The 20,082-nt window shown below is 39.2% G+C and overlaps 1 protein-coding gene across 1 annotated transcript in view; it reads left to right on the plus strand.

Moving 5' to 3' along the window:
- Positions 1–20,082, plus strand: part of LOC135471463 (myosin-10-like) — a 56,846-nt gene that overhangs the window by 31,504 nt on the left and 5,260 nt on the right. Inside the window, exons 10-34 of the mRNA XM_064750713.1 lie at positions 387–482; positions 736–854; positions 1,556–1,708; positions 2,231–2,401; positions 2,708–2,872; positions 3,368–3,482; positions 3,842–4,023; positions 4,669–4,860; positions 5,214–5,374; positions 7,150–7,258; positions 7,616–7,819; positions 8,835–8,983; positions 9,429–9,543; positions 9,942–10,097; positions 10,584–10,732; positions 11,301–11,445; positions 12,038–12,250; positions 12,694–12,900; positions 13,669–13,773; positions 14,584–14,736; positions 16,387–16,554; positions 17,044–17,156; positions 17,552–17,732; positions 18,055–18,267; positions 18,829–19,208. Coding sequence (XP_064606783.1) covers positions 387–482; positions 736–854; positions 1,556–1,708; positions 2,231–2,401; positions 2,708–2,872; positions 3,368–3,482; positions 3,842–4,023; positions 4,669–4,860; positions 5,214–5,374; positions 7,150–7,258; positions 7,616–7,819; positions 8,835–8,983; positions 9,429–9,543; positions 9,942–10,097; positions 10,584–10,732; positions 11,301–11,445; positions 12,038–12,250; positions 12,694–12,900; positions 13,669–13,773; positions 14,584–14,736; positions 16,387–16,554; positions 17,044–17,156; positions 17,552–17,732; positions 18,055–18,267; positions 18,829–19,208 — 4,114 coding nt within the window. The remainder of the gene's footprint in view (positions 1–386; positions 483–735; positions 855–1,555; positions 1,709–2,230; positions 2,402–2,707; positions 2,873–3,367; positions 3,483–3,841; positions 4,024–4,668; positions 4,861–5,213; positions 5,375–7,149; positions 7,259–7,615; positions 7,820–8,834; positions 8,984–9,428; positions 9,544–9,941; positions 10,098–10,583; positions 10,733–11,300; positions 11,446–12,037; positions 12,251–12,693; positions 12,901–13,668; positions 13,774–14,583; positions 14,737–16,386; positions 16,555–17,043; positions 17,157–17,551; positions 17,733–18,054; positions 18,268–18,828; positions 19,209–20,082) is intronic.

The raw sequence follows: 20,082 nt of genomic DNA on the forward strand, positions 1-20,082 counted from the left end.
CTTCATAGAAATTAAACCATTCTCGCGAAACAGCATATAAGTCTGATCAAGGAAGACATATAATTTACAAGTTTGTGTCAAGAATTGTTATCTGCAACTCAAAAAGTCAGCGGAGGAGCAGAAAAAAAGTAATAATTGTCTTTTAGGCTGAAACTCAAAAATAATGGGTGACCATTTAACCTTGACAAATAGAACTTAAAAGCAAACTTTTTATGTTGATTTCAACTTCACATGTTCAACTGTATTAATAGAGTCTAATAGGTTCTCTAGATTCCAGACATACATGTAATTTGGATCTTTCATGTGCTCGAAAGCAGAATGTCTGCAGCTTGTGAATTCATCAAATCATGTTTTATAACATGTATCTTGTCCTTTTGTGTTAACAGCCATTTTTAAGGTTGTTTCTTCTGTGTTGCTGTTTGGAAATCTCCAGTTTAAGTCTGAGCGTAGCTCTGACCAAGCCACATTACCCAATGATGAAGGTGAGTTCTTGTTCTATTCTTGGCTTTGTCTTCCTTTTTTGAAAATGAATTAAACGCAGTATTGGAATGTAGTAGTTCATTAACATTCCAAAATACTAGTCAAAGATTTGGTTTATGGTATTTAAATTAAATTCTTTAAGGCATAGTATTTTTAGTTGGCATGCAAAGTGAATTGAACTGTGATGAGGATGATGATTTGAAGTATGATGTGATTGATTGATTGATTGGTTAAATGTTGTGTGTGTTTTCCCAGTGGCCCAGAAAGCCTGCAGACTGCTGGGTCTTCCCGTCACAGAGACGGTGAAAGCATTCCTCAGACCAAAGATCAAAGTCGGCAGAGACTATGTGACAAAAGCACAGACAATGGAACAGGTAAGAGTTTTAGTGCAAGTCTTGAAGTAAGTGAAAATGCAGCTTTTAACAAGATCATAAGGTTGAATTCAGCTCTTGGTACTGAAATCTTGGTTTAGAAGCTTCCCAGGTACACTGTCATTGTTTAAACCAGACACAAACTTCACTTCTGATGTTATCCTAAATTGGGACTATTTCCTGTAACATAACAAGCTATCAGTAAACACTTGGTACCTCCCACAATTATTGAAAATCCCTCAGATATGCTGTCGGTTTATTCAAAAATCTTTCACTCAAATGATGGCAGTCGTGTGTATAGGTGGAAAAAACTGGAATAAGCTCCTGGCCATTTATCTGACAGAATTGCAGAGTTATATGTACAGCAGTGAGAACTGAATTTTAACACTTCATTGGTAGACAGTACATTAACCATCTGAGCCAGCAAGGCCCCTCCCTCAGATATACAAATCATTTGGGTGGAATACATTGTCTCTATTGCCATTATTAAAACACTTCACCTTGTTTTATGTGTAAAGATCCACAATTTAAAAAAAAACAGATTTCTGATTTTATTTTGTAACTCTTCGTTTGTTCACAGCAATATACATGCAGACTACATGGAAAAATACTTTCAGTGTTTATCTTGTGCATGTGCAACAAACTTAGCGTAGTAATTTTCATGTACAGATTTGTGTACTAACCCGACTTCGTTTTGTGGCCAGGTGGAGTTTGCTGTAGAGGCCATTGCTAAGGCTCTGTATGAGAGGATGTTCAGATGGCTTGTCCTCAGGATCAACAAATCTCTTGACAGAACACGCAGACAAGGGGCCTCATTCATCGGCATCCTCGATATCGCTGGATTTGAAATCTTCAAGGTGGGTCATCAACTTTGTTGTCTAACTGCCTTCGTCTGAAATTGTGAGAATTGTTGATTTATGGCTCTGATAATAATTTTAAAAAATAAAGTGCATCAAAAGAGTTAAATTAAGCTGCTGTAAACCTTTTCAACCTCTAAAGCACTTTTTGCTGTGGAATATATGCATACAATTATTATGAAAATGACACTAAAATAATTTGTTTGTGCCATAAAACTGCGCAAATTATTTCTCTGCACCCCTAATTCTCTCAGAAGGTTATTGGTCACTGATGGGGTTGAAAAGGTTGAAGAATTAGGGTAGATCTTAGCTCCTGATAATATAGTAGGTCATAGAATGGATGTAGTATCAGAATCCGTTAAAGAGGCGGAGATTTTAAGGCCCTTATTTTAAAACTCACTGAATAATTCATTTCCTAAAGCTGAAGTTTCATGTAGAAATAAAGAACTCCACTTGCCAAGAGCAGTTCACTGCCAAGATGGGTATATGTCTGTTGGTATCTATTTGTATTTCTCCTTCCAGATGAATTCCTTCGAGCAGCTGTGTATTAACTACACAAACGAGAAGCTCCAGCAACTGTTCAACCACACCATGTTCATCCTGGAACAGGAAGAGTATCAAAGGGAGGGAATTGACTGGAAGTTTATTGACTTTGGCCTTGATCTCCAGCCAACCATTGACCTGCTTGAAAAGGTATTCTGGCACATACCCCTTGTCATAGATATACATACATTATAGTATTCTATTTATTGTATCACATCTGCTCCAGGTCATCATTAGTGCTTATGAAAAATAAAGACCTTTGATGAGATGTAATATTGCTTTCTGAAAGTTTGTTTTGTGATCTACACCGGAGGTACATGTTAAAAAATCCATGTGAATTTTTTTCCATACAAGAGCTTTATTTTATGAACTTTTACATCAGAATTGTATTATACATACCCTAGAAAAGTTGTATTTAATCAGAATTGTCACATGTATATGTCTTCTTTCTTTCAGCCAATGGGAATTCTGGCTCTGCTTGATGAAGAATGTTGGTTCCCAAAAGCCACAGATAAGAGTTTTGTGGAGAAATTGAAGGGACAACACAGCTCTCACCCCAAATTCCAGAAACCAGACTTCAGGGCCGATGCTGATTTCAGTATGATCCACTATGCTGGCAAGGTAACTCTTCTGTTCATAAAACTATTTGAGAAGATTTTAAATGGTCATTGTCCATATTATGGAAGCCTGAACGCTGATCATAAGACCATCCTTAAAATTCTTAGTTGGAGGGTAACACAACCCTGTTACATAATTAGGTCGGTAAGTATTGATTTTTTTTTTTTATTATTATGGCATATCAAGGGATTTTGAAGAAATTAACTTTAAATTGAATTAGTCCAATGAAAATCTTTTTCAGTGGAAAACTGGTTTGAGGGGTGGGGCAACTGAAATAAACAAATTTTTTTACAATGGCCTGGCAGAGGTCCAAAGTTGAGTGCTTTCTGCCTTTCAGTGACCAATTAAATCAATGGACAGCAAAGCCTGCATTACCTATTTTATATTAGTTGTTTTTCAGACTGTACCCAATTCACTTTGTCTTTGAAGGAGAACAAGTGTCCATATTTCTGACAAAACTTGCTAATACATTCCGCTTGATCGTCTTCTCTCCCTCAGGTGGATTACAAAGCTGACAGCTGGCTGACCAAGAACATGGACCCCCTGAATGAGAATGTGGTCTCCCTGTTCCAGAACTCTAATGATCCTTTTGTCTCAAATATATGGAAAGATGGTGAGTTAAAGCCATTTTTTTTTTGTGGGTTTTTTTTTCACCAGCTTGATATTTGTGAGAAGAAAAAATGTATCTATGTTCAATTCTTGCATGTCAATATAAAATCAGTTTTTGAAATCATCATTCTTTTATGCCTGTATTTGTGGGATATTTCTAATTCAATAAAATATATCTGGGCTGGGTAAATAGTTTTTCCACTTTCAGGATTTTGCATGATGTCTAATTTCATCAGTCTAAAAGTAAAGCACCACATGATACTGCAGACAAGCACTGATATATATCACTGATAACAAGGTTTCATTATGGGTGAAACATCAATCAAATAAATCAGTTGAAATTATGTGGAATTTGGTTTACAGCTGAGATCGTTGGTCTTGGAATTGCCGCAGCAGCTGACAGTGCGTTTGGGTCGCGCACGAAGAAGGGCATGTTCCGTACAGTAGGACAACTGTACAAGGAGCAGCTGGCCAAGCTCATGGCTACCCTGAGAAACACCAACCCCAACTTTGTCCGATGTATCATTCCAAATCACGAAAAGAAGGTGAGCAGAAACTTGATGTCAAACCATGTGTTTCCTCCTTTGATATTGAGCTTCATCCTGTATGAATATGGCAAATTTCGTTTAGTGTGGAGGAAGTTCATCTAGCATTATATAGGCCATTAGGCAACACCATTTTTATTATATGACCTGCTTAATAGAAAAGGATGGTCGTGGGTTTCCTTGCCGGGTTTCCTCTCACTATAATGCCAGTCGTCGTATAAGTGAAATATTCTTGAGTACGGTGTAAAACCCCAATCAAATAAATAAGGAATGGAATGGAATGGACCCCCCCCCTCCCCATCCCCGACCACCCAGAATATCCAGCTTTTTTTTATTTTCTCAGATCTTGTGATTTGTATAATTTTCCTGTTTGTCAAGGCCTTTTGATCATATAAATATGTCTTCAACAGGAAAATTTTGCCTGGCTAGTCTACATTTTTCACAAATTACATGTAGACAATTTTCAGGTTTTATTTTTATGCTCCTCCAACACTTATAAAAGAATTATTCTGCTGAAAAAACATCAATTAAATTGATGTGGCCTCAGTAACATTTCTGTGGTGACCTAACGTGTGCTTCTCTGAACAAGAATCAAATAAAATAAATTTTGCTTTCTTTGACCTGCTTGATATTTGTTTTTGACAGGCTGGCAAGATTGACTCCCCACTGGTATTGGACCAGCTGCGCTGTAATGGGGTTTTGGAAGGGATTCGTATCTGCAGGCAGGGATTCCCCAACAGGATCCTCTTCCAGGAGTTCAGGCAGCGATATGAAATCCTCACTCCAAACGCCATCCCCAAGGGCTTCATGGATGGCAAAAAGGCAGTCATCAAGATGGTCAGTATTTGTTGTTACTGTAAGAAATCATGATTTTTCCTAAGTGATAAAATGTTATGAAAGCTGTGTATCTAGATCGATGGAAAAAGGTTTAAACAGCTCTGGTTTTACTGTTCAGAAATTTGATGCTCGTAAAGTGACCTCTACAGTTTGTTACCAGTTTCTAACCAGCTACAAATCTAGATATTGCTGGGTTGTCTTCATCTTTCTCATGTGTGTTTGGAAAATTGTAAGATGTGAGAAAAAAGATTTCACTTGTTCCTTCCAGTTTAAGTTGTTTGGGAAAAATAATGTAAGAAAAAGTAGAGAAGTGCAGCAAGTACTTAATATTGTGATATGTTGTCTGTGACCAGATTGACGCTCTGGAACTGGACCCAAACTTGTTCCGTATCGGAGCCAGTAAGATTTTCTTCCGTGCCGGTGTGTTGGCTCACCTGGAGGAGGAGAGAGATCTCAAATTGACTGACATCATCGTGGGTTTCCAGGCCTTGGCTCGGGGTCTGCTTGCTAGAAGGTGAGCACCTCTTGTCTATTAACCCTTTTATTGAAGTGACGGGCAGGATGGGGGATTTGGGGGGGGGTGAGGGGGGGGGGGGTAGATGCACTGAATGGATGTCATAAACTTCCTGCATGTGTACTCTTAGTGAAGACTCCAGTGTAAAGTTACACGTGAAGGTCTGCCAACAACCTGTGGAGGTTCATGGGTTTCCCAAGGGTACTCTTCGGTTTCCTCCCGCAATAATTCTGGCTGGCAGTGTATAAGTGAAATATTCTGAAGTACGACATACAACACCAATAACATAAATAAATATTTCTTAGCTTTAGATTATAAAAGATTTTTGAAAGAGACTGGGAGTGTACCATAATATAATCAGGCAGGTGTCATTCAGTCATGTCAGCATGGACAGAGCCTGTTGTATTCATATGCCAGTTATTTATGTGAGCTCCCTATCCTCTGAGTAAAGCTGCGATAAAAAGTGCCTAGTGTTGAAACAGGATGTTAGAAACTGTACTTCTTGGGAGACCTTGAAGTTGACCAACTCACTGTACTTTTGTCTCCAAAATCAAATCATAAAGGTTCATAAACCCCACTGGAAGTTGATCTTTTATATGCAGAGCAGTGTAGTTAATAACAATGTTTGTGACATTTTATGAACATTAATGAATAGTGTGAAAAAACAAAACAAAAAAAAAACACTTAACCTAAATGTGTTTTTAAAGGAAACCCACACCCTTAGTTCAGTTCAAACATCAGTTTGTCATTGAATGTAAGTGGTCCAGGGTTGTGACCTAAAATCAGCAGTTGTCGTATCACCAGACCCTGCTCTTCTAAATGTACATATACATAGACACTGTAGCATTCATAGTTCATACCTCAAATTAGTTGTCATCATAAGCTACAATGGAATTCTCAAACTGAAATAGCAGACACTCCCAAAACACAGAAACATAACTCACTGTAGAAACAATGCAACATCACACAAGTGGTCTGTGAATAAAGTGTGGTTCAAATTGTACTGATCGCATGTCACATTTAAATTCTAATAAGTCTATAATAGGCTGTTTTCTGGTTGGATATTACAAACAGTTGTGATGAGAAAAGACTGCTTCAGTAGCTGATGGGAGTGACACGCAGCTCTTACCAGGGTGCTTTGCAGGAGAAATTGGCATAACAGTTCAGCATGGGCTTTAAATTTAGGAGATATATGATAACAGTGTCTGATCTCGTGGAATGGACTGTGTGCGATTCACATGCCACTGATAGTTAGTTGTGTTGGTGTTGCACACTGTTTAGCCCACAGCTTAGTGTAAGCTTAGACTGTACAGTGTGCAGTATTGGCTTCTAACTACAGGAAGCATACATGTACCTTAGATATATTTAAAAAAGCATGAAATTTTTTATTTGCAATGAAAGTTTTAAGTTATTTTACAGGTAATTACAATACATTTCTGTTAGGATTAGTGGTCAGTAATGGTATAGGCATGTGGCAACGGTGGTACAAATTGTCTAGCTAGAAAACCAACCTGGAGACAGGTTCGTTGAAGATCACAACAAATCAGTAGCGTGCTAACGTTTCTAATGTGTAGAAACATGCGTAGTGACAACTGGACGTACAAGCTTATGAACAAGAACAGCAATAGAGATTGCAGAATTCTCCTTGAATGTACAGGCTGATACTCCTTGTACTCCGTGGGAGATTCTATCACAGAATAGCCTAGAAACAAATCTTTTTGTTATCTATGACCTGTTTTGTGTAACATTGAGATGTATTGTGTTGTGGTGATCAGGAACTACCAGAAGAGGCTTCAGCAGCTGAGCGCTATCCGTGTCATCCAGAGGAACTGTGCAGCGTACCTCAAGCTGAGGAACTGGCTCTGGTGGAGGCTCTTCACAAAGGTACACGCTTCATCTTGTCAGGGTGGTGTAGAAACACCTCGTGGCTTTTGTCTTACGTGTCAAAATGAATATCAGCAAGTTATTATGGGCAAAAGTACAGATTATTACTATTATTGTGGTTTGCCTCATACAAGGCAGGAAAACTTTGCTCATTGTAGGAAACCTTTTATTATTTGCTGTAGTGGAAATGGTCAGTAAGTACTCTTCTGCTTTTTCTCCACTAAGGCCACATGCAGAAACTTGAATACTGTTCGGTTTTGAAACACTAATACTTGCTTTAGTACGCTTGTCTATATATGTGAAGGTTAGGTATAAAGGTTTGTCATGAAACATGAAACTTATTTATTTGTGGAACAGGTTAAGCCTTTGTTAGCAGTCACCAACCAAGAACAGAAGATCCAGGAGAAGGATGATGAATTGAAGAAAGTGAAAGAAGCATATGACAAACAGAAGGGTGAAGCAGAGGAGATAGAGAAGAAGTATGTACAGACAATTGCGGAGAAGAACATCCTGTCAGAGCAGTTACAGGCTGAGGCAGAGCTGTGTGCTGAAGCAGAGGAGGTAAGATTGGGGATAAGCAGCACAGAGATTAACCAAATGTTAGGTTATCTGAATCTGTTAGAATAAAAAAAAAGACATCAGAACAAAGGTCCATTTTAACGAAATCTGAAGAACATGGCCCCACGATCATGAAGCTCTTTTAGACTTGAGTCAGAGTTAGTGGTAACTTGTTGTATTATTCATGAACTTAAATTTAAATTTAAAAGCTAATTTTCATTTTTGTCATTAAGGTCTAAAATCTTTAAGGTGTCTCACAACTCTAGTGAGGTAAACTGTCTTGAAGTCTGATTTAAGTTTATGACAGCTTCCTTAGTCAGAATTTGACTAACAGGATTCAAGTCATAAAGCTTTAGTCTTTAGTCGTAAGTTTTACTAAGCAGCTGGCACGTAGTGCTTAGTGTGATTTTTGTGAATCTTAGTGTATCATAAGGTTTAACTTAGGAACATAGTTGAGACTCCAAAATTTTGGTGAAATGGGGGGTCAGAACCTGTAAAAAAAAAAAAAAAGCTCTCCCAATGTTAAACATGCTGACATCATCATAACAAGGATGATAATTATTATTTAGGAATAATTTGTGATGACAGTCAAGAGTTACCTAAGACAACTTTCTGCAAATGGACCTTGGCGATAACTGGAAGTACATGTTTCAGGATAGTTCCACAATTTTTGCTTGTCTTCAGCATTTTAATACAAAATTCACCTCTGTGAAAATGTGTAGTAGGGCCTTCGTGGCTCAGTTGGTTAGCGCGCTAGCATAATGACTCAGAAGCCTAGGGTTTCCCAGGGCTTTGCAGGGTTTCCTCCCACCATAATGCTGGCCGCAATTGTATAAGTGAAATATTCGTGAGTAAGGCGTAAAACACCAGTCAAATAAATAAAATGTGTAAGTTGACCATCTCAGCAAAAATAAAATGGAAACTGTTGGCCCTACTTCCTCCTTATTCCAATTGTGAAAACAAACAAACCACAAAATGGTATTGCTTGATATCTTGAGCATGTATTTGTATTCTCTAGGCCAGAGCAAGGTTAGAGTTGAAGAAGACTGAGTTGGAGGAAATGCTGCACGAGTTAGAGCTGAGGACTGAGGAAGAAGAAGAGAGGAACATTGCCCTTCAAGAGGAGCGCAAGAAGATGCAGCTGGCTGTTCACGACCTGGAGGAACAGTGAGTTTTTGTGGAAGCTTCATGCGATAAGAACTGTCCCTCAAAGTGACTCTCTGCCAGAATTAACTCAAACCTGAAAAAGTCTTGTGTTTTGTGGGGGAGGGGGCTGGGGAAAGATTTCCTGGTGAATTTGGTTGTATTATGGCATTCAAGTTCAGCAAAATTTAACAATTTTTGTTTCCCCAAAAAGTTGGTTTTGCAAACATATGTACATATAACACTAAGTTCACTTAAGCTTCACTGAGGCTAAAGTATATGTAGACAGATGTAGATTGTCTAGACAGATGAATGGTATTTGGCATAATATGGCCAGAAGTTAAAAGTTTATTCTAATTTCCTACAGCTGAGTCAATTTTCTGAAGTTTAGAGTTCACTTTTGAGGGCTGCTATCTTCCAAGGATTTGTGTTGAATTGAACCTGATTTCATGAACTTCCTCATTCATAGGCTAGAAGAAGAGGAACAAGCCAGACAAAAACTCCAGCTAGAAAAAGTCACAGCTGATTCCAAGATAAAGAAACTTGAGGAAGATAATGCACTGCAAGTGGACACAAACCAAAAGGTGTGTACATGAAATGTTAAATCACAAACAGGACAACAACACTCAAGTTATCCTGTCAGTTTTTCAGAGAGACGATTTTATACAAAATCATACCAAAACCATAAACCCTAAATAATGGCTTAAAAATAACCACAAAATTTTGTTGGTTAAATTAGCAAAATATGGGTTGTACTATTGTCCTTTGAAATCTTCAGTCTTCATATATTTTTATATCGAAATTGAATTTTCCTGAAAATATTTTGTTTGGGTATGATTTTTTTGACACATTGACTGATGAATTTAAACATCTCATTTCCTTACTACTTCTTTTTGTGTTACATGTTTAAATTTATATTTTCATTTAGAGCTTGATTTTAACACATTTTACATGACTATTTTGATCTGTATTTGTACTTCAGTTGCTAAAAGAACGGAAGACAATGGAGGAGCGTTTGAACATGGCTGAGGCTCAGCTAGTGGAGGAAGAAGAGAAAGCCAAACAGCTGGGTAAACTGAAGAACAAGTATGAGGCCATTATAGCAGATTTGGAGGATAGATTGAGGAAGGAGCAACAGGTAAGACTGTCGCCTCAATTTTCAGTCATCATTCACTTGATCAACAAGCTGTAATGTCCCTAATAATTCAATATTAACCCCCAACTCGCATGCACATTTTATGGTAAATGATTCTGGGTCAGTCTTGGGATTGTGAGTGTAAAGGCAGCTATAGAGTCATATTGTAGATGAACATACTGAATAAGTTGTCAATATGGAGAGAGCACTGCTGGCGTAGATGGTCAAAGTGCTGGTTTGATGCAACGTGACCAATGAGGTCAAGTGCTCAAATCAACCCTCGCTTCTTCAGCTGCTGCTTTTAGCATTCCAGGCATGCCAGTATTCTCCACTCATACCACGGAGTGTTGTTGTAAAAGTGAAAAATCTTGAAAAAATGAACATTAAGCACAAATCCAGTAAATATGATGACTCTTGACATGGCGAGGAGCTTTGTCCTGTATGGATTCTGTAGCACAAAAGGTTATCCATTGTTTTTGAACATTTCAGGCGAGACAGAGCTTGAGAAGATCAAGCGTCGTCTTTGAGTCTGAGTTGGCAGATGTCCGGGATCAGCTGAATGAGAAACGCTCTCAAGTGGAAGATCTACAGACTCAGCTAGCCAGGAGAGAAGAAGAGATACAGAATGCTCTCAGAAAGTAAGGACTCACTTCATAAAAACTTACCATCTTCTTGTCATGTACTACCTGATATTTAGCACTGACAGAATGAGAAAGCCCTGTTCTTATCCTGATCTTTTGAAATTGATTTAAGTTCGAGAAACAAGAAAAAACATAGTTTCTGGCAAATTTGGTCAAGCACTTGGTCTTGATGTAATATTTTGACTGTTCGTAGAATGCTGGGGCTATGTACTATTGTGTATTTGTCTATCCATCAACTTAAACTTGCCAGTCATTCCAATACAAATATATGCCAGGACTCGTATAAGTTTGGAAGCATCGAAGTCTGTCATTCAGAAGGAGTCATATACATAGCGATTAATCTTTGACCGAAGGATAAACTTTGTCTTGTTTTGCAAGATTCAGTTTGCCCCATCATGTATGAAAGATAATGTCTGTCTTTATGAAACAGGAGGAGAAGTGTTTAATCAGATCAGTCTTTTTTTCTTAATTTAAGAAGTGACATTTCATATTAGACTTTTTCATTGTGAAACCTTTATGAAGAAGTTAAGCCGTTCAATTGTGTAATGTGTTTGCTCGGTCACAGGGGAGATGATGAATCCGTGGCTCGAGCTACAGCCCACAAACAGCTGCGAGAGTTACAGAGCTCTATACAAGAGCTGCAAGAGGACCTGGAGGCAGAGAAAGAGGCAAGGACCAAGGCCGAGAAACAGAAGAGAGATTTGAATGAGGTAAAAATTGGCATTGTGGACAATTTAGATCAGGGATAAATGGATATTTATACCACATTATTTGAAATAGTAAGGACAGCAAAACATTTAAAATTGTGTTCCTAAAAATGTGTGATGTCAGACACTGGCATAAAGTGTCTTGGATGTGGTGTTTTTGTGTCGGACACATGTCAGAAAATAAAAGTTCAAAATTGTTTTAATAAATATGGGTGTTTTGATACTGTTTCACCTGTTGTGTTGATAGCTTCATGAATTGTGTTTAGTATCTATTAAATGATATGTGTGAGGTATCAGGGTCAATTGCAAGTTCAGGAGAATTTTTTCTCTATTACTTCTGGTATATAGGACTGGAATTATCTCAGTGTTTTGCTCTGGCATTGTCCTACAGTTCATATCTAAGCATGAAGCTTGCCTTTAATCAGAAACCTGATTTTAGAACTAGTAAATGATGTTTTTCTCTACAAGGATGATTAAATATGCTACCTGTGCACAGGAGTTAAAAGCTCTGAAGAGTGAGTTGGAAGACTCACTGAATGTGACTGCAGCAGTGTAAAAAAGATTAAATGTGCATTCTATTTTATCTTGTACACAGGAGTTAGAAGCTCTGAAGAGTGAGTTAGAAGACTCGCTGGATGCAACTGCAGCAGTGCAGGAAGTGCGCCACAAAAGAGAGACTGAGGTGCAGGACCTGAAGAAAAACATGGATTCTGAGAAGAAGCAGCATGAGGAGCAGATACAGGAGATGAGACAGAAGTACAACCAGCAGTTAGAGGCCGTCAACGAAGAGCTGGATGCTGTCAGAAAGGTATACACATGACAGACGTCTTGTCACATATTATAAGGACATGTTTTTGTAAGAGGTTTAGAATAAAATGAAAAACATGCCTGAAAGATTGCATTCTTAGAGGCAAATAAATGTCATAAAATATTGCTTCTGATGTGTGTACATTTTTTAAACAGGATGTCTTACTACCTCGTGGACAAATCTCAAGACACCTTTCTATGATCACAGAAACTGTCAGAATGAAACAGAATTAGTTACTTGGTGATGAATGAAAGAAATTTAGGTCATTTATAGCAATCAAGTTGATTTTTATAATATTGTAGGAGATAGTTTTGCATAGTGCATCAAGATATTTCAATGTAATCTTGAGTACAAAATTAAATGCCAGTTGTTGACAAAGTTAATGCACAACAGATGGGCCTTTTTTATATTTATTCTTTCTGATGTTTCCTATTTTTATCCAGGCCAAAACCACGTTGGAGAAAACTAAGCAGTCTGTTGATCAAGAAAAGACAGACCTGAGCAATGATTTGCGACAAGTCCAGCAAGCCAAGCAGGAATCTGAACGTAAACGCAAACAGCTGGAGCAGCAGTTGCAGGAGACTGCGATTCGATACCAAGACGCTGATCGCTTGCGGGCCGAGTCCAGTGACAAGCTAGCTAAAGTTCAGGTATGTTAACAGCAAATCTGTAACTGATTGCGGAGTGCTCTGAGTGTTTACACTATACAGCGTTGTAAGTTTATCAGTCCATGGCTTTGATGTAGACTGCAGTGGATGAATATATGTTGCTTACATAACCTCAGCCATTGATCTCCCGCGTCACAGAGAATAGTGACAAGAAGCTGATTATCATTCCACTGTATACTCGTGTCTACATACTTAAAATATTAGGTTCATATTTATGAACTCTGTCACATACTCAAAACAATATCACACTCCAAAGTCATAACCTTTTGACAGTGACATGGGCTGTTTATACTTCCTGGTATTCCATACCATGGAGAGGCATCTCCACACATTTACAACAGCCCGTACCATGGAGAGGCATCTCCACACATTTACAACAGCCCGTACCATGGAGAGGCATCTCCACACATTTACAACAGCCCGTACCATGGAGAGGCATCTCCACACATTTACAACAGCCCGTACCATAGAGATGCATCTCCACACATTTACAGCCGCTCATACCATGGAGAGGCATGTCCACACATTTACGGTCGCCCATACCATGGAGAGGCATGTCCACACATTTACAGCCACTCATACCATGGAGAGGCATCTTCACACATTTACAGCCGCTCATACCATGGAGAGGCACCTCCACACATTGGTGTTTGATTTGTGTCATACTTCTACTGATCACTGCCTCTCGTGGGATGTGAGTCTGTACACATACATACATACATTTACACATGCTGTTGTTTTTACCCTCAGAATGAACTGGAGCAGGTAGCCTCACAGTTGGAACAGACTGAGGTTAAAGCTTTGTCCATGTCCAAGACAGTCAGTAACCTGGAGGCCCAGCTGTCTGATGCTCAGGTAAGTCTGCACTCTCTGCACTCCTGATTTTAGATGTTGGCATCTCTGGAATGCAATCATTACAGGAGTTAGTGTGACTTAATGATTACGGATGTTAGCATCTCCTGATTACGGCGATTTACAGAAGTAAGTGTCTTTCGGTTACAATGTTTACAAATTGCCAGCTTGTTAAGCAATTATCAGAACTTCCAAGCATAATCTCAAGTCCTCAAGGCCATGATAACCAGTATTAGTGGCATTATATCATCATGGTAGAGCGCGTAATGTTAAGAGAGCTTGATGCGGGATCCAGTGGTATGCGGGAAGGTCTGTCTGCAACCTACGGATGGTCATGGGTTTCCCCTGGGCTCTGCCCAGTTTCCTCCTACCATAATGCTGGCTGCAGTAAATATTCAAATATTCTTGAGTACGGCTTAAAAACACCAGGCCAATAAATAAATCCAAGAACAGAATGGTAAAATTTTGTGCAAGTATTCTGAAACTAGAAGTTTGTTGATCGAGAAAAGAGAACTAAGTTCAGCTTTAGTTATGTGATATATATTAGCATCACTTTGTCCTGCTGACTAATCAAAACTTCTGTTCGCTGCTGAGTTCAGTAATGTTGGTTAAATTTTATCCTGCAAAATAACAGCGAAAGAATCAATGCCTGTGTGTTATTTTTGATGAAAGTGTTTTTAATGTGACAGCTTTAAAATTAAGGTGCATATCTTTGAGTGAAATACTAATGGGGAAAAAATATTATTTTTATAAGAACAACAGTAAATTTTCCCCTTTTTTCTAAAATGACCCTTGGACATAATTTTTATACAGGAAATAGCTCAAGAAGAGACTAGACAGAAGCTGGCTCTGCAGACCAAGCTGAGGACGTTGAATGATGAGAAAGAGGCTCTGGCTGAACAGCTTGAGGAAGAGGAGGAGGCCAAGAAAGCCATGGAGAGACAGCTGGCTGACATGAGTGCCAAGGTAAAGTCATTGCTAAGTTGTCAGTGTGCTGACTTGAGTTTGGACTAAATGGAATATTAGTGCTGTTGAGAAATTCCAGGATTTGTTGGAGGTACTGTGGTTTGCAAATTAAAGCTTGTATTAGTATTGAGTACAATACAGCTCAGGCTAAAAGTCAAAACCAGGCAGGAGATTAGCGCAGTCCTAGAGGTCTTTTAAATAGTTAGTAGAATGTTTGTAAATCGCCTGTAGAGAAGTCCCGTGACAGAGAGTCAGGTGCACTCAGGGATCTTACCGCGGTGACTGATCGCACTCATGTGGCTGAGAATTATTATGCGTATGCGTTGGCTATGGAAAGTTGACGACGCAAAATTTAGTCCTTCGTTAGAATGATATAAAAGAATTTTTGAAAGACTACCATCATACTTGAAACTGAAGTAAAATATCTGATGTGTGTCGTTTTGATTGCAATGTGGTAATCTTCATTTAAAGTAGTGATTTACGAGTGAGTTGATGCAAGATTTGTAATGGATCACCACGACTGCTTGAACGAGCTCTGCAGTCTTAACTCCCTTAAAAGTGGGCAAAAATCTTTTGTTTCTTCTGTAGAAGGTTTTCCTTGTTCTGGGAGTCATTTGCCTGTGAAAAAGTAACTGCCACTCAATAAATTAGCTGACAGAATTGACACATTGACGCTGACAACAACAACAATGCAATCTTACAATACGAATTTCATGTACAAATGTGGTAAAAATGAAGAATATAATGGGGACTTTTAGCCTGAGCTGCACTGTACATGTGTTGTGATATAAAATATAAAATCATGATATAAAATACTATTTTAGTACCGTTCATCCAAGGTAGCAGTAACTATGGACCTTCATGTGATATCCCAAGCAGTGTATATCATCCACTTTTTTGATCAAGATCAACTGTATCACCAGTCTTGTCTGAATTGTTCCAAATAGGACAACATTGTTCAAATGGCATAGTGCAAGTGTAAGCAATATGCAGTGTTCATTTCTGTACTTTGTGTACATCGTACAGGTGGCAGAGTACAAGCATAAGCAGTGTTCATGTCTGCACTTGTGTACATTGTATAGGTGGCAGAGTACAAGCGTAAGCAGTGTTCATGTCTACACTTGTGTACATTGCACAGGTGACAGAGTTTAAGCGTAAGCAGTGTTCATGTCTATACTTGTGTACATTGCACAGGTGGCAGAGTATAAGCATAAGCAGTGTTCATGTCTATACTTGTGTACATCGCACAGGTGACAGAGTATACGCTTAAGCAGTGTTCATGTCTATACTTGTGTAGGGGCCTCCGTGGCTCAGTTGGTTAGCGCGCTAGCGCAGCGTAATGACCCAGGAGTCTTTCACCAATGCGGTCGCTGTGAGTTCAAGTCCAGCTCATGCTGGCTTCCTCTCCGGCCGTATGTGAGAAGGTCTGGCAGCAACCTGCGGATGGTCATGGGTTTCCCCCGGGCTCTGCCCGGTTTCCGCCCACCATAATGCTGGCCGGCGTCGTATAAGTGAAATATTCTTGAGTACGGCGTAAAACACCAATCAAAAAAAAAAAAAAAAAAAAAAATCTATACTTGTGTACATTGCACAGGTGGCAGAGTATAAGCGTAAGCAGTGTTCATGTCTATACTTGTGTACATTGCTTAGGTGGCAGAGTATAAGCGCAAGGCTGAGGATGAGTCTCAGACATTGGAAGCCTTGGAAGAGCAGAAGAAGAAGCACCAGAGAGATACAGATAGCCTACAGGCACGCCTGGAGGAGTTGACCAGCGCTAATGACAGACTGGAGAAGTCCAGGAAGAAGGCTCAAGCGGAGGTTAGTGATGTGGCAACTGATGCCACAAAAAAATAAGGACTACTTTATTACACCAAAAGTTTTGTATGTAAAAGTGCACTTTCATAAAGGCCTTACAAATGATACTTTTAAGCCAACTATTTTGTTGGCCTCTTAAGTGGCCCGATTATTACTGTAATTCTTTAACATTTTTGCATGTTTGCAAGGTGTTTATTCAAGCATATTCTGGAGGCATTATTCTGTGTGGACTGATAAAATTATACTTGTGAAGCCCATAATTTTGTCTCCAAAATCAAATTAAAAATGTGCCTAAATTGCACTGAAAGTTTGTTCATATGCGAAAAGCTTGAGCAATTAGGGTAAACATAAAGCCAGTTTATGTAAAGTTGGATCCACAGATCTGATTTTATGATGATTTCTTTTTTTCATATGTTAAATGTGGCTTCTTCTGTGTTGGTTTAATTTGCCTGGCTATGGCTTCTGTGATGGTATCGCATTGTGTTTTAACAGCTGGAAGATCTTGCTGTGGAGCTAGAAAATCATCGCTCCAATGTAAGCCAGATGGAGAAAAGACAACGCAAATTTGACCAGATGCTGGCAGAAGAAAAGGCGATTTCTGAAAAGTAAGAGTTTTTGTATCACATATGCATATAACAGATTCTTTTTTTCAATCTTGAAATTTCTTTTTTTGGGCTTTATTGCTATCTAAAATGAAGTGATTATAAATATGTAATATTTTTAAACAGTGGTTTGGAAGTGTCAAATGTTTTGTGTAAAAATATTTTAAACTGCATCAGGAAGGCCCTGGGGTTCTTGTCTTTTAGATTTGACATTGAAAGTTCAGGGTAAGATTCTCTAGTATTTGTTAGATTTTTAACTGAGGATTTAACAGTTCATCAAGGAAGTTAAGAATTTACCTGTTATCTTACTAAACATGGTTATATGCATATAAATATTTGTGTATTTGTATGTATTAGTATGAAATGTTTGATCACACATGTTTATGTTGTGTAACCAGGTTATCGGCTGAGCGCGACCAAGCTGAGCGGGACAACCGAGAGAAGGAGACAAAGATCCTGAACCAGACGCGCGAGCTGGACGAGCTGCACGAGCGCATGGAGCAGTTAGAGCGGGCGCGTCAGGCTCAGGCCAGGGAACTGGAGGACCTCATGTCATCCAAGGATGATGTCGGCAAAAATGTACAGTTTTTATTGCAAATACAATTCTAAGTTGTTACATGTGAGGATTTTGAACCCAAAGATAAAAATCTTCCCAGTTAATGTGAATTTCTGGATATTTCAAAAAAGCAGACAAAAGTTAGAGCTTTTATGTTGTTCATCATTAATTTAATATTATTGAGTTGAAAGTTTGCAGCCTGCGAATGACACAAGCCTGTGCCAGAATGGGAAAATGAGCACAAGTGACACCTATTGGCATGGTGGGCGGCTACATGTGTTTATAAATGTTGAAAAGGTGTATTGAAAACGAGGTGACTATAAGTTGTTGTTGTTGTTGTTGTAGGTGCACGAGCTGGAGAAGAACCGGCGCAGCTTGGAGAGCCAGGTGGAGGAGCAGAGGTCGCAGATTGAGGAGCTGGAGGATGAGTTACAGGCCAGTGAGGATGCCAAACTGAGGCTGGAAGTGAACATGCAGGCGTTAAGGGCTCAGTTTGAGCGGGATCTCCAGGCTAAGGATGACCAGGTGGAGGAGGCCAAGAAATCCCTCCTCAGGCAGGTTAGTTATCTTTATTGTCTCTTGTCTGTATAAAATAAAAAAATTTTCTTGGAATAATTATAGGTACAAAGTGTCGAATTTTCGTTTTCACAGTTTTGCAATTAGATTTCAGTTAATGATAACGTGTGCTGATCAAAGAAGTTTTAAAGAGTGTTCAAAGAAGTTTAAACCAATAATGTGGATGGTGCACTACTTACCAGTTTTAAAATACAAACAGCCAAAGTGTGTTTGAAATTGCATCTGCAGTCATATACATGAAGTTAATCTAAAGGTCATGTGGTAAAAGCTTGCTGAGCACAGAATTTGAGAGACAAGGCGGGGGGAGTATAAGATTTATGTGTACAGTGTCTATGTAGCATCTCAGAGCTAAGTTGGATTTCAAGGCTTAAGGTACAGCCATTGTTGTTATTCAAGGACAGAACTTGAGAAGTCATCCCGAAATGTACAACTTTATTGGAACATTAATACTTGATACCTCAATATTTCAAGATCCATCCCATAGAAGTTACCTTCCCTGTGGATTTGCATTTTCCAACCTTTATATACTCTTCATCTTTCTAGCTACGTGAGATGGAAGCTGAACTGGAGGATGAGAGGAAACAACGCTCTATCGCCGTGGCAGCCAGGAAGAAGATGGAGAGTGATCTGAAGGACCTTGACCAGCAGGTTGAGATGGCCAACAAGGTCAAGGACGACGCGGTGAAGCAAATGAAACGTCTGCAGGCCCAGATGAAGGAGTTCCAGAGAGAGATCGATGAAGCTCGACTCGCCAAAGAGGAGATGGCACAAATGACCAAAGATAATGAACGCAAGATCAAGAACCTTGAAGCTGAGGTTCTGCGACTGCAGGAAGAGCTGGCTGCTGCTGAGCGGGCGCGTCGTGCTGCCGAGACGGATCGGGATGAGGTGCAGGATGAGCTTAACCAGAGCCAGGCTGCCAGGTTAGACAACATAGAGCAGGGCACCAAATTAATTAGGTCCCAGTCCAGTGGAATTCTGGTCTAGCCATAAAAGTTAAACAAACACTGGTCCAACTGGCTTGTGATTCATCAATATTTAATTCAATTTCATGTGACCATACCTACATCCAAAAATACGCCCTCTACTGGATGAAAATAAATCTTGTAACAGTTCAGTAACGTTTTCCTTGATTTAATTGATGGACATTTCAACTCAGAGAACACTATTGGACAGGGACAATTTATAGTTTATGCTCATTGGGGATTGCTTTAACTTGTTTCATTTATTTTGGGAAATATTCAAAAGTTCCTTAGGTGAGGTGGGATAAACTTGCTAAAACAAAAATTTGATTTGTTGAGTAATATTTCTTTGGTCCAGAATGTTTGCCTCTCTCTTTTACAGAAATGCCTTGTTAAATGAGGAGACTTGATGCCCAGAATGTTAACATATGCCCCTCTCTCTTACAGAAATGCCTTGTTAGATGAGGAGACTTGATGCCCAGAATGTTTACATATGCCCCTCTTTTACAGAAATGCCTTGTTAGATGAGGAGACTTGATGCCCAGAATGTTTACATATGGCCCTCTCTCTTTTACAGAAATGCCTTGTTAGATGAGGAGAATTGATGCCCAGAATGTTTACATATGGCCCTCTCTCTTTTACAGAAATGCCTTGTTAGATGAGGAGAATTGATGCCCAGAATGTTTACATATGGCCCTCTCTCTTTTACAGAAATGCCTTGTTAGATGAGGAGACTTGATGCCCAGAATGTTTACATATGCCCCTCTCTCTTACAGAAATGCCTTGTTAGATGAGGAGGCTTGATGCCCAGAATGTGTACATATGCCCCTCTCTC

Source organism: Liolophura sinensis, chromosome 1, assembly GCF_032854445.1.
Source record: "Liolophura sinensis isolate JHLJ2023 chromosome 1, CUHK_Ljap_v2, whole genome shotgun sequence".
Taxonomy (NCBI): Eukaryota; Metazoa; Mollusca; class Polyplacophora; order Chitonida; family Chitonidae; genus Liolophura; species Liolophura sinensis.